Source organism: Mobula hypostoma, chromosome 3, assembly GCF_963921235.1.
Source record: "Mobula hypostoma chromosome 3, sMobHyp1.1, whole genome shotgun sequence".
NCBI lineage: Eukaryota > Metazoa > Chordata > Chondrichthyes > Myliobatiformes > Myliobatidae > Mobula > Mobula hypostoma.
The window spans coordinates 229,413,014-229,425,890 of record NC_086099.1 but is presented as its reverse complement, the minus strand read 5'-3'; the positions used below and the strand labels follow the sequence as shown (position 1 = coordinate 229,425,890).

Genomic DNA, 12,877 nt, shown 5'->3' with positions numbered 1-12,877 from the left:
ATTTCTACCTTGGGAGAAAGTGACTGACTGCCTCTCCTGTTCAAAATTGTTTAATGTCGTTTCCAGCACACAAGAGTAAAGGAGAGTGAGATAATTGTAACTCAGCATCTAATGCAGTACGAAAAATAATATAGCGAGCACTATCATAAAAATTGCATGAAGTATAAATAGATAAGACAGCTTTGATATCGAGATCTGACATTAATAAACTTTAATCAGTTTGTGGGCAGGGAACTCTGCTAAGGGCAGTCTGCTGTGTCCCTCCACAGGGTGTCAAAAAACCTTTCTCGGAAGTGATCAGAGCCAACATTGGGGATGCACATGCCATGGGTCAGAAGCCCATTACCTTCATCCGACAGGTAAGAGGGCAGGTGTCTGTTGGGGTGGGAGGTGCTCCCGGGGCTGAGGGTGAACATCTGAGGGGTCAAGTCCGCAGTCACCATGGCCACAGGTTTTGGCTGGACGTGACGCTGTCTCATCCCTGTGTCCATGTGCCAGAGGGTCGTGGATTTGTGGAATTTGTTGCCACATACAACTGTGGAGGCCCGATCATTGAGGGTGTTTAAGGAGGAGATTGACAGGTATCTAATTAGTCAGGGTATCAAGGGATATGGGGAAAAAGCCGGAAATTGGAACTAGATGGGGGAATAGTTTAGCTCATGGGGGAGCTGCAGAGCAGACTCGATGGGCCGAATGGCCTACTTCTGCTCCTTTGTCTTGTGATCTTGTGACACTGTTCCTCACCCTCTGCATGCCACCTTGGCTGAACAGAGAGCACTTTTAGTGATAGTCTAAGATGACTGCACTGCTCCAAAGAGCGTCACACGAGGTCACTCTTACCCTCAGCCATCAGGCTCAATAATGAGTCAACCTATAACCGGGGAAGTGATGACCACCTCCTGCAGACTGTTTGAGGTCACTTATTTTTTATTCTTTCTACTTGTTTTCTAATATTTATATACCTGTGCACTTGTGATGCTACTGTGACACTGTAATTTCAACGGGATCAATAAAGTATCTATCTAACTATCTATTTCCTCCCCATCTCCCCGTTGTCTCCACCCTCTCCACCTCACCTCCTCCCCTTCCTACCCATCTCTCCATCTCCTCCACCCTCCCATCCCCAACTAGTCCCTCATTCCTCCACATACCTCCATCTCTTCCCCTCCTTCCTGTCTGCTTCCCCTTCCCATCCCTCCCCTCCTCATCTTCTCTCCCCCTCCCCTTCCCCTTTCTCCCTACCCCCTCTTCTCCTACCAATATTCCCTCTATCCTACCCACCTTCTCCCTCTCCCGCCGCCCACTCCACTCTGTCTTCACCCTGTCTTCTCCTCTTCCCCCCCTCTTCTCCCTCTCCTCACCAACATCTAGTCCCTCTCCCACCCTGCCCCTCTCACCCTCCCCCATCTCCACCCTTCCCCCCCTCCTCCTTCCCTTCTCCCAGTTTCCTCCCCCCTCTTGCCCCATCTTCTCCCTGTCTCCTTCCCATGTCTGCCAACCGTACCACCACTCTATCTCCCCCACCCCACCCGGATCGTTGCTCCAATGAGGGAGGGTGGGGACTGACAGCCTCTCTCGCCCCCACAGGTCCTGGCCATCTGCACCTACCCTCAGCTCCTGTGTGATCCTGAACTACCTGAAGATGCCAAGTCAAGGGCAAGGAGAATCCTCGACAGCTGTGGGGGAAACAGCATGGGTGAGAGGGGCTGGGCCTCACTGGAGTGGTGGGTTGGTGCACAAGGTCCCACATCGGTGACCAACGCTGAGACCAACGGTTCCCATTCTGTAGACACCGATGAACCGGGGAGGTGGGGGCTAGGGTCACAGACAATCCCATTGCATCCCAAGCTACCCATGGCATGGATCCCACCTCCCCTTCACCCTGTACCTACCTCCTCCCATCACATTCTCCTCAACCCCACTCCCAAATGCAACTGCAACTCACCCCTCGCTCCCTGGACTCAGAACCCCCTCCCCAAACTCCTCATTCTCCGGACCCCAGTTGCAGGCTTTCTGTTGGTCGACCATGGATGTTGTGTCCCCGCTGTCTATGTGATACACAAGCTGGGCAGTACGATATTGAGAGCAAGTTGTTGCCCGTGTAGCTGGCTCCCCCTCTCCTCGTAGCTGATACATCCGAGGGAATGGCAGAGACTGAAACGGCAGCATTGCAGCAGTGATGCTCGGGGTTTACTCCCAAAGCCTTCCCCGTGCACGGGGATAGCTGCAAAGAAGCAGAGGTTTGAGATCAGAGCTTTCCTTCTCCTGGGTGGGTACCTAAGCACAGCTGAAGAGCTCCCTCTGCCCAAAGCAACTGTTTAAGGAACCAATTCCCTGACCTTTCCCCTTCTCCTATCGGTAGAAATGATTCCGTTCTATTGAGCCACACATGAAGGCCAGGGAGCTGAACTTGGTTGTCAGAAGCTACTTGAGGCACATGCCACTGGGAGCTCGGTAGTGGGTAGTGGGAGCTTGTCCCCACTACCTCCCCCGGCTACGACAACCTTAAGGAACCTCTGGACCCCAACAACTATGCTATCTTTTCTCTCTCTATTCCTCAGTTCCTAACTTGGGAACTGTGTGTGGAAGTTGGGACACTGTGTTGAGTTACAAGAAGAGATTGTGTAGACTGTATCTTCTTCCCTGGAAAGAAGGAGACAGAGATGTGATCTCAAAGAGCTGTATCAGACCATGAGTGGCAGAGACAGACAACTCCACCATTGACAGTCCCAAGCCCGGCTACAAAAGAGGAGGGTTGGACATGGGGCCAGCAACCCCATCCTGTAAAAACCCAGAGCTACAGAAGCTCCGAGGACCTCATCCCTGGGAGAGGAAGGATCCTCACCTAGGAGCATAAGATGGACTATACATGGGGACGGCTTGAAATATGGCCCTGGGTCAAGAACTCCGGTGAGCTGCTGTCAGTGTCCTATGCCCCAGTTGGCGACACTTGCAGCCTGCCCCTGCACAACCTCGGCTGTGCTGGTTGACATATTTCACTGGATGTGCGGGAAATAAATTAATCCTAGTCTACATTAACAACATTTAAACAATACTTGAACAGGTATGTGGATAGGACATTGAACATCAATCAGTCTAGCACAGGAACAGGCCCTTTGAACCATGACATTGTGTCAAACCAGTTCAATTAGTAATCAAGTGGTTAACTAAACTAATCTCTTCTGCCTACACAATATTCTTCCATTTCTCTCTTATTCATGCGTCTCTTAACATCTCTTAAAAGTCCCTGATGTATCTGCCTCCACTCTCTGTGTTTACAAAAATCTTACCCCTCACATCTCCTTCCATTACCCCTCACCTTAAATGCCTGCCCTCTGGCATTGCACATTTCAACCCTGGGGAAAAGATACTATCTCCATGTCTCTCGGAATCTTGTACACCTCCATCAGGTCTCCCTTCAGTTTGCACCGCTCCAGAGAAAACAGCCCAAGTTTGTCCAACCTCTCGGGATAGCTCACGCCCTCTAAACCGGGCAGCATCCTGGAGAACCTCTTCTGCACCCTCTCCAAAGCCTCCACATCCCTCCTATAATGGGGTGACCAGAACTGTATGCAATACTGCAGAGAGGAAGCATTCAGAGAGATATCGGCCAAATGCTGGTGATTGGGACAAGTTTGGGAGACCGGAGTCTCAGTTAACGTGGGCCAGATAGGCCTTAGGTCCCAAAGCCCAATCTTTCGTCTCTGAGCCTCCCGCTTCTCCTGGATTGATGCGTCATCGCCCCTTCCCCTTCCGACTTTCTAACCATCCACCCACCCTTCTGCTTTCTGAACCCTTGTCCCCCACCCTGTGAACAGATGGCACAGGAATTGAACTCTGAACCCCAACGCCCCGAGCAGCAATGGCCTTGCACTAACCGCTACACTGCCATGTAGCTAGGCTCCTGTCCCGCCATCTTCCGTCCCTCTGGGTGCCGGGGAGGTGGAGGGACAGGTTGAAGAGGAGGCAGAGCCCTCAAGGTGGGGTGGAGAGGGGAAGGTTTGGGTCACCGGGTGCTGAGCTTCCTGGGGTCACATCTCACAGGTGCCTACACCGCGAGCCAGGGCATCGAGGCCATTCGGCAGAGTGTGGCCAAGTATATCGAGAGACGGGACGGCGGAATCCCATCAAACCCGGACGACATCTTCCTCTCAACGGGGGCCAGTGATGCCATCATGGTGAGTCCAGACCAGGTCTTATCTGTTATTACCGACGTCCGCACACCATCCAGACAGGTCATTCCGTATGTCAGCACATCGAGGTGGGTTACACAAATACAGAATGCAGAATAAAGTGCTGGGGTTACTGAGGAAGTGCAGTAAGTGAGACTGGGCCCAACATATTGATCCAAAGAAGGCATGACTGTGGTTATACTTCATTAGGAGTTTCAGGAGATTTGGTATGTCATCAAAGGCTCTGACAGATTTCTACAGGTGTACTGTGGAGAGCATTCTAACTGGTGGCATGGCCGTCTGGTATGGAGGGGCCACTCCACAGGTTCAGAAAAAGCAGCAGAAAGTTTGTAAACTCAGTCAGCTCCATCTTGAGCTCTGGCCTCCCCAGCACCCCGAACACCCTCAAAAGGTGATGCCTGAGAAAGGCAGCATCCATCATTAAGGACCCCCATCACCCAGGACATGTCCTCTTCTCATTGCCACCATCAAGAGGATGTACAAGAGTCATAGCAGAGAAACACACTCTCACGACCCTCTAAGCGACAAAGCTTCCCATCATGTTCCCCTTAAACTTTTCACCTTTCACCCTTAACCCATGACCTCTGGTTGTAATCCCACCCAACCTCAGTGGAAAGAGTCTGCTTGCATTTGTCCTATATATACCCTCAGAATTTTGTATATCTCTATCAAATCTCCTCTCAATCTTCTATGTTCTAAGGAATACAGTCTATTCAATCTTTCCTTATAATTCAGGTCTTCCAGACCTGCCAGCATCCTTGTAAAATTTCACTGTACTCTTTCAACCTTGTGTAGCCCCCCCGGTAAGCCTCAGGCTCGCTCAACTCACTGTCGTCTAGGGGAAGCCAAACTGGGTAATCAAGTTTGTGTGGATGCTGTGTGATGTACCCCACCCTGCCAAATAATAGGCAATACACCATATGCAAGTAAATGATTACAATTCATAGATATTACTGGAACTATGTAATTAATAGAGATAAGGAAAGTAAAAGGCACCAAGCTTATCAAAGTTCAACCACTTCGTGTACAAACAGTTGGAGCTCTAGTAACGATCCTCCCTCCCCTATTCAATCCTTCTGACCGCCTCGACCCGCCACCTGGGACCAACCACAGTGGTCGACCAGACGCTTCACACAAGTCTGCCTTCGCCTCCTCTCCTCGCCGAAGACCCTGGACCTCGGACTCCGGCTCGGGTCCACCTCATCGGCCAGCTCACAGCATCACGTCTCCTCTCTCTGTCCCCATCGTGCCTTCTCCCCCAAAGCCACGCATCACTATCACCTACAGACACACAAGAAAGAATAATATCTATCCCAATTGGTTAACAACTGAATACAACTCTCTCTATAACCCAGACAACCTGCTGGCGAGAGAAATTTCTCAGCAGCTAATATAAAAAAGAACCACTTTGATTAGCCTATGCAATAACATAAAAGAAGAAACCCGTTACAGTCTCCCCCCACCAAATAAAGTTATGTCCTCATGACTTCTAAATAACTCGCCAACCATTCCTGCAGACACAAAAACTCAATCCCGGTACAAACAGTAACATTGCTCCCCAAACATTGGACATTACGCCTGGTCCCACGGGCGCTACATAGGCCAACCTATCTGGGAGTTTCATAATCCTCCGAGACCTCCGTATCCCCTCACCTAAACCCTTTAGGCTTGGACACTACTGGGGATACGTCGGGTCTGCTTGCCAACTCCTCTCTCAATCTCTCACTCGTGCCCCCACTGCAACTCGGAGCCCCTGTCCCGGGTCCAGGGCACCGGTTTTTTTCCCTCCAGGTCCTGCGGTAACACAGGCTGCCCACAGCTAGCCCTCCCCACTACATCTGACTCAGTGGGGGAAGGGCCAAAAGTCTCTTCCTCAATCAAGGGGAAGTTAGTGAAAGGCAGCATGTACCGCACATCCAGCACATCATCCTTCGAATCCATGTTCTTCCTCATTCCCTCGATGGGTAGGTGCTGTTTGATTTTCTCCAAACTGAAGCACTTAGCCTGGGCTGCCTCTGTAGCCTCTTCAGCATCCTGCAGTCGAGACGTCAGCTTCTTCTCTGACTCCTCCAACTCTCGCCCCAGTCTCAGCAGTTCTGACCCACACTTCGTGTCCATCTCCATCTGGGATGCAATTACAACCACCAGCTTCTTCCAATCTGTTCTGGATCAATTTCTTGAGTTTCTGCTGATCCTTTCGTAGGTTGGTCATGGTTTCGTCTCTGGATTAATTCATCAGTACATGACCGCAGTTTCGGCTCGGAATTCCGTTTCCCCATCTCCACTTTGACGAACATGAACTCCAATTCTTCAGTGGTTGTCCTGGGCTCTGGCACTTGCCTCACATCATCGTCCCCCAAGGTGAATCCAAACCCTAGGCGATCATCCACGTACGTCAAAACTTCAAACACCTCCACATCCCCCATGGTCTTCCCCCTGCCCCGCGGGAAGGTTGCAGGGGCTCCGGATATGCCCTGGGGCATCTTCTCGGATTGAAAGAATCCTAGGGAACCTATAATGGCCGTCTTCTCCTTGTCGGCCTCACTCATCGGGATCTGGCAACATCCACTCCTCAGATCCAGCACATTAAACCACATCACACCACACAAACAGACCATAGCGTGTTCGGCCCTCAGGGTGGTATTCCGGTCAATGACAGTGTGCCTGTTCAGAGTCCTATAATCCACACACACGCTGCCTACGTCTTCCACGGCTACAGGGTCCAGTCGCCGCGACCTCTCTCTCACCGAGGTGTCTTCAGCGGTCAACTCCCCTCCCTTGTGGTCTTTCGGATCGTCTACTAAGAGGGGCTCACCCTCAGATACTTCCCCCAGGCTGTAACACAATCGGCTCTCGTTTAAATTTGGTACCAGCGCAAGGCTACTACACACGTCTTCAGAAGCAACTCGAATCGCCGGGTGCCCAGACAATGCCCCCATGAACTCCAGTGTCACTGACCAATAATCATCTTCTGGATAATCACTGGCACTGGTACCCCAAATCTCCAGTGCCCTTAATGTTGTCAAGGGTAAATGCTTCAGAAACCAGTTGTAAAACGAACTGTACAACAACTTGACCTGCGCCCCGGTGTCGAGGGTGGCTTTAGCATAGCTTCCATCTATCTGTAACAACACACTGGGGCATGGTCCCTCTAAGCCTTCAGGAATAGGGTCTTTTCCTTTCAGAAGTTCCTTGGTTCATTGCTGGGAACGTGCTCCCCCAGAGACCCCAATCCGTTCCCCCACTTGGCCTCCACTAAGTTTCCTGACACCTCTCTGATCAGCTGAACAACTGAAGGAGGGGCTGATCCCCTGAAATGATCCCCCTGGCACTGCAAGCAATTTAGCTGCCCTCCTAGCCAAAGAAGATACACTGAAAGCTTTTCCCCCTCTTTCAGATAACTGGCAGCTGTCACTACGGGTAATTGAACCTGACAGTTCTAACACCGTCAACAGACCGCCGACTCAAACTTTCAACCAATCCCTGCCGCTCTCCCTCAACCGAGCACTGCCACTCATCTAACAACTGAGAGATCCTCTCCGCCCACGTCTCGTACGCCTCCACCCCTTTAGGGGTGGACAATATCCCAAAAGCCAGGCAGAGCCTGCCATAGCTGGAACATTTATTCACAGACACTATCTCCGAATCAGACCACTCTTTCTTCTCTCTCCTAACAGTATGGACAGCCCATGGTCCCACCACCAACTTGTCAGCACTAGTCTGAACTCAAAGACCCCACCCAACACGCATGCAGCAATAACCAGCAATCCCACAGAGACACACATTACTAACTGCAATCCCACAGAGACACAGCAGCAGTGATTTAAACAGGGCAATCATGCAGCACCCCACTGAAACCAATCCCAGACGAGCCCCCAAATGTAGCTCCTGGTAAGCCTCAGGCTCGCTCAACCCGCTGTCATCTAGGGGAAGCAGCCTTCGGCCCCGCCAAACTGGGGAATCAAGTTTTGGTGGATGCTGTGTGATGTACCCCACCCCGCCAAATAACAGACAATACACCATATACGAGTAAATAATTACAATTTATAGATATTACTGGAACTATAAAATTAATAGAGATAAAATATAAAAGGAAAGTAAAAGGCACCAAACTTATCAAATTTCAACCTCTTCGTGCACAAACAGTTGGAGCTCTAGTAACGATCCTCTTTTCACCATTCGTTCCCCTCGGACCACCTCGACCCGCCACCTGGGACCAACCACGGTGGCCGACCAGACGCTCCACACGAGTCTGTCTTCGTCTCCTCTCCTCGCCGAAGACCCTGGACCTCGGACTCCGGCTGGGGGTCTGCCCCATCAGCCAGCTCACAGCATCGCGTCCACTCTCTCTCTCCCCCCATCACGCCTTCTCCCCCAAAGCCGCGCATCACTATCACTTACAGACACACAAGAAAGAATAACATCTATCCCAATTGGTTAGCAACTGAGTACAACTCTCTCTATAACCCAGACAAGCTGCTAGAGAGAGAAATTTCTCAGCAGTTAACATAACAAAGAAGCCATTTTGATTAGCCTACGCAGTAATGTAAAAGAAGAAACCCTTACACATGTTTACACCTTTCCTGTACATAGGTGACCAAAACTGCACACAATACTCCAAAATAGGGTTCATTAACATCTTATACAACTTCAGACTAACATCCCATCTTCTGTACTCAATACATTGATTTATGAAGGCCAATGTGTCAAAGGCCTTTTTACGACCCTATCTGCCTGTGGCGTCACTTTCAACGAATTATGGACCTGTATTCCCAGATCGCTTTGTTCTACCACACTCCTCAGTGTCCTACCATTCACTGTAAGACCTACCCTGGCTGGTCCTACTGAAGTGCAAAACCTCACACTTGTCTACATTAAATTCCATCTACCATTCTTCAAGCCGATACAGATCCCTCTGCAAGCCATGATAGCCTTCCTCACTGTCCACTACACCCCAAACTTTGTGTCATCTGCAAATTTGCTGATCCTTTTAACCACATCATCATCCAGATCACTGATATAGGTGACAAACAACAATGAACAAAGCACCAATCCCTGCCGCACTCCACTAGTCACAGGCCTCCTGTCAGAGAGACAATCCTCTACTACCATTCTTTGCCTTTTCCCACAAAGCCAATGTCTAATCCAATTTACTACCCCATCTTGAATGCCGAGCAACAGAACCTTTTTGAACAACCTCCCCTATGGCTCCCTGTCAAATGCCTTACTAAATTCCATGCAGACAACATCCTCTGCCTTGCCTCCATCCAATTTCCTGGTAACTTCCTCAAACTCTATAAGATTGGTCAGACAGGACCAATCAAGCACAAAGCCAATCACCTCCTGCTCTGTAATCTGTACAGGGTCCATGAAGTTGATGCTGCTTTGCCTTATTCCTTTAGACCCTGTGCCCATCTCCTGAGTAAATACAGATGTAAAGAATGCATTTAAGATCTCCACCATCTGTTTTGGCTCCATACATGGATCACCATTCTTGGCTTCATTAGGACCAATTTTGTCCCTTGCAATCCTTTTACTTATAATATTTCTGTAGAATCCCTTAGGATTCTCCTTCACCTTGTCTGCTAGAACAACTTCATGCCTTCTTTTAGCCCTCCTGATTCCTTTCTTAAGTATTCTCTTGCATTTCTTGTAGTCTGTAAGCACCTCATTTGTTCCTACCTGCCTCTACCTGCCATGCACCTCCTTTTTTCTATTAACGAGGGCCTCAATATCTCTTGAAAACCAAGTTTCCCTATGCTTGATATCCTTCTTTTATTCTGACAGGCACATACACATTTTGTAGTCTCAAAATTTCACTTTTGAAGACCTCCCACTTACCAAGTACACTTTTGTCAGAAAACAACCTATCCCAATCTGCACTGGCCAGATCATTTCTGACACCATCAAAATTGACCTTACACCAATTTAGAATTGCAGCTGTGGATCAGACCTATCTTTTTTTTGCATATTTACTTTGAAACTACTGGTATTATGATTACTAGATGCAAAGTGTTCCCTCACACAAACTTCTGTCACCTGCCCATTTTCATTCCCTGACAGCAGATCCAATATCTCACACTCTCTCATTGGGACTTCTACGTACTGAATAAGGAAACTTTCCAGAACACACTTGACAAACTCTGTCCTATCTAGACCTTTTACAGTATGGGATTCCCAGTCAATATGTGGAAAGTTAAAATCACCTACTATAGCAACCTGCTGGAGGAGCTCAGCAGGCGGGCAACATCTACGGAAAAGAGTACAGTTGACGTCTCGGCCCAAAGCATCGACTGTACTTATTTCCATAGATGCTGACTGGCCTGCTGAGTTCCTCCAGCATTTTCTGTGCTTTGTTTGGATTTCCAGCATCTGCAGATTTTCTCTTGTTTGTACTATCACAACTTTATGTTCCTTGCAGTAATCTGTGATCTCTTTACAGATTTGTTCCTCTAAACCCCCCGGACAGTTGGGTGGTCTGTAACATAGCCCCATTAACACAGCCTACCTTTCGATTTACTCAGCACTAGAAAGATTCTCCAGTCCGTCCTGACGGAGCACCGCAGTGACTTTCCTCCTGACTAGTAAGGTCATCCCTCCCACTCTGTCACGTCTAAAACAACGGAACCCCAGACCACCGAGCTGCCAGCCCTGCCCCTCCTGCAACATAGTCTCAGTAATGGTTACAATATCATAATTCCCAGTGTTGCTCCATGCCCTGAGCTCATCTGCCTTTCCTACGATACTTCTTGTATTGAAATATACTCAGCTCAGGACATTAGTCGCACCATGTTCAGCCTTTTGGTTCCTGACTTTGTCTGAGGTCTTACCAACATCTGCCTCCAAGGAGACTGAAGACACACAATCCGCGTTTCAGGAACAGATTCCTCCCTTCCACCAACTGATTTCTTAATGGACAACAAGCCCATGAGTACTACCTCACAATTAATTTTTCCTGATTTCTGCATTACTTATTTCATTATATTTTTATATATACCGTATATACTTACTGTAATTTATAGTTTTTTATCAGCTATTGCACTGTACTACTGCCACAAAACAACGTTTCATGACATATGTCAGTGAAATTAAAGCTGATTCTGATTCTGTAGGTGCCGGGAATCTGGAGTGATACACAGAAAATGCTGGAGGAGCTCAGCAGGTCAGGCGCTTCTACTCTATGGCAAGCAATAAACAGTCAACATTTCGGGCTGAGACCCTTCATTAGTCCTGAAACGATATCACTTTGTCCCTTTCCATAGAGGCTGCCTGACCTGCTGTAAGCATCCTTGTAAATTTTCTCCGCACTCTTTCATCCTTACTGATGTCTTTGCTGTAGGTAGGTGAGCAGAACGGCAGAAATGAATCCAGATTAAGCCTCAGTAATTTCAACATTGCATCCCTCAATACTTTGATTTATGAAGGCCAGGGAGGGGAGGCTGGTTCTTGTGATGTGCTGAGCTGTGTCCTCCACTCTAGGTACCCACTGTCTATCTCTACAGCTCCTTTCTGAGCTCTGCAATATAGAACATCAGAACCTCAGCTCTTGTGTTCACTGAGGTCTCCAGTAGTGTCTGTCAACCAATATCCCCTCATTCACATTCTGGATCTTAGAGAATTGCTCAATCTCAGATGATGGGAAAATGGAGGGGTATGTGGGAGGGAAGGGTTAGATTGATCTCAGAATCAGTTTTAGTATCACCAGCATATGCCGTGATGTGTTGGCACGTGGCCAAGTGGTTAAGGCGTTGGAATAGTGATCTGAAGGTTGCTTGTTCGAGCCTCGGCCGAGGCAACACGTTGTTCCCCTGAGCAAGGCACTTAACCACACATTGCTCTACGACGACACCGGTGCCAAGCTGTATCGGCTCTTGGACAACATCGGTGTCGTGGAGAGGGGAGACTTGCAGAATGGGCAACTGCCAGTTTTCCATACAACCTTGCCCAGGCCTGCGCCCTGGAAACCTTCCAAGGCGCAAATCCATGGTCTCACAAGACTAACGGATGCCTATAAGTATGTCGTGATATTTGTTGACTTTGTGGCAGTGTACAATGTAATAGATAATAATAGAGAAGTAACACATGACTTTAAGTAAGTGTATATCTATTAAATAGTTAAATTAAATAAGTAGTGCAAAAAAAAATTTAAGTATTGAGGTAATGATGATGGGTTCAACGTCCATTCAGAAATCTGATGGCAGAGGGGTGGAAGCTGTTCCTGAAACATTGAGTGTGTGTCTTCAGGCTCCTGTACCTCTTCCCTGATGGTAGCAATGGGAAGAGGGCCTGTCCTGGGTGATGGGGGTCCTTAATGATGGATGCTGCCTTTCTGAAACATCACTCTTTGAAGATGTCCTGGATACTACGGAGACTAGTGCTCAAGGTGGAACTGACTAAGTTTACAAGTCTTTGCAGCTTATTTCAATCCTGGGCAGTCACCAGACAGTGATGCAGCCAGTTAGAATGTTTTCCATGGTACATCTGTAGAAATTTGGGCTAAATTTTTAGAAATGTTGGAGTAGGTTAAAAGATTGACACAACGTTGTGCACTGAGCGTCCGTACTGCACTGTAATGTTCTGTTTACTAAATCCTTGCTGTATCTATTAATCAAGTTCGTCTAATTGCCATTCAACCATACATGAATACAGGCAAATGAAACAGCGTTTCCCCAAAGCCAAGGAGC

At 48.5% G+C, this 12,877-nt stretch overlaps 1 protein-coding gene across 4 annotated transcripts in view; it reads left to right on the top strand.

Moving 5' to 3' along the window:
• Nucleotides 1–12,877, top strand: part of LOC134344605 (alanine aminotransferase 2-like) — a 117,561-nt gene that overhangs the window by 23,565 nt on the left and 81,119 nt on the right. For all 4 annotated transcript variants that reach the window (XR_010017468.1, XM_063044704.1, XM_063044705.1 and 1 more), the window contains 3 exons: nt 270–359; nt 1,588–1,696; nt 4,045–4,178. Coding sequence is in view for 3 of the 4 variants with exons in the window: in XM_063044704.1 (XP_062900774.1) it covers nt 270–359; nt 1,588–1,696; nt 4,045–4,178 (333 nt within the window). In the remaining variant the exon portion in view is untranslated. The remainder of the gene's footprint in view (nt 1–269; nt 360–1,587; nt 1,697–4,044; nt 4,179–12,877) is intronic.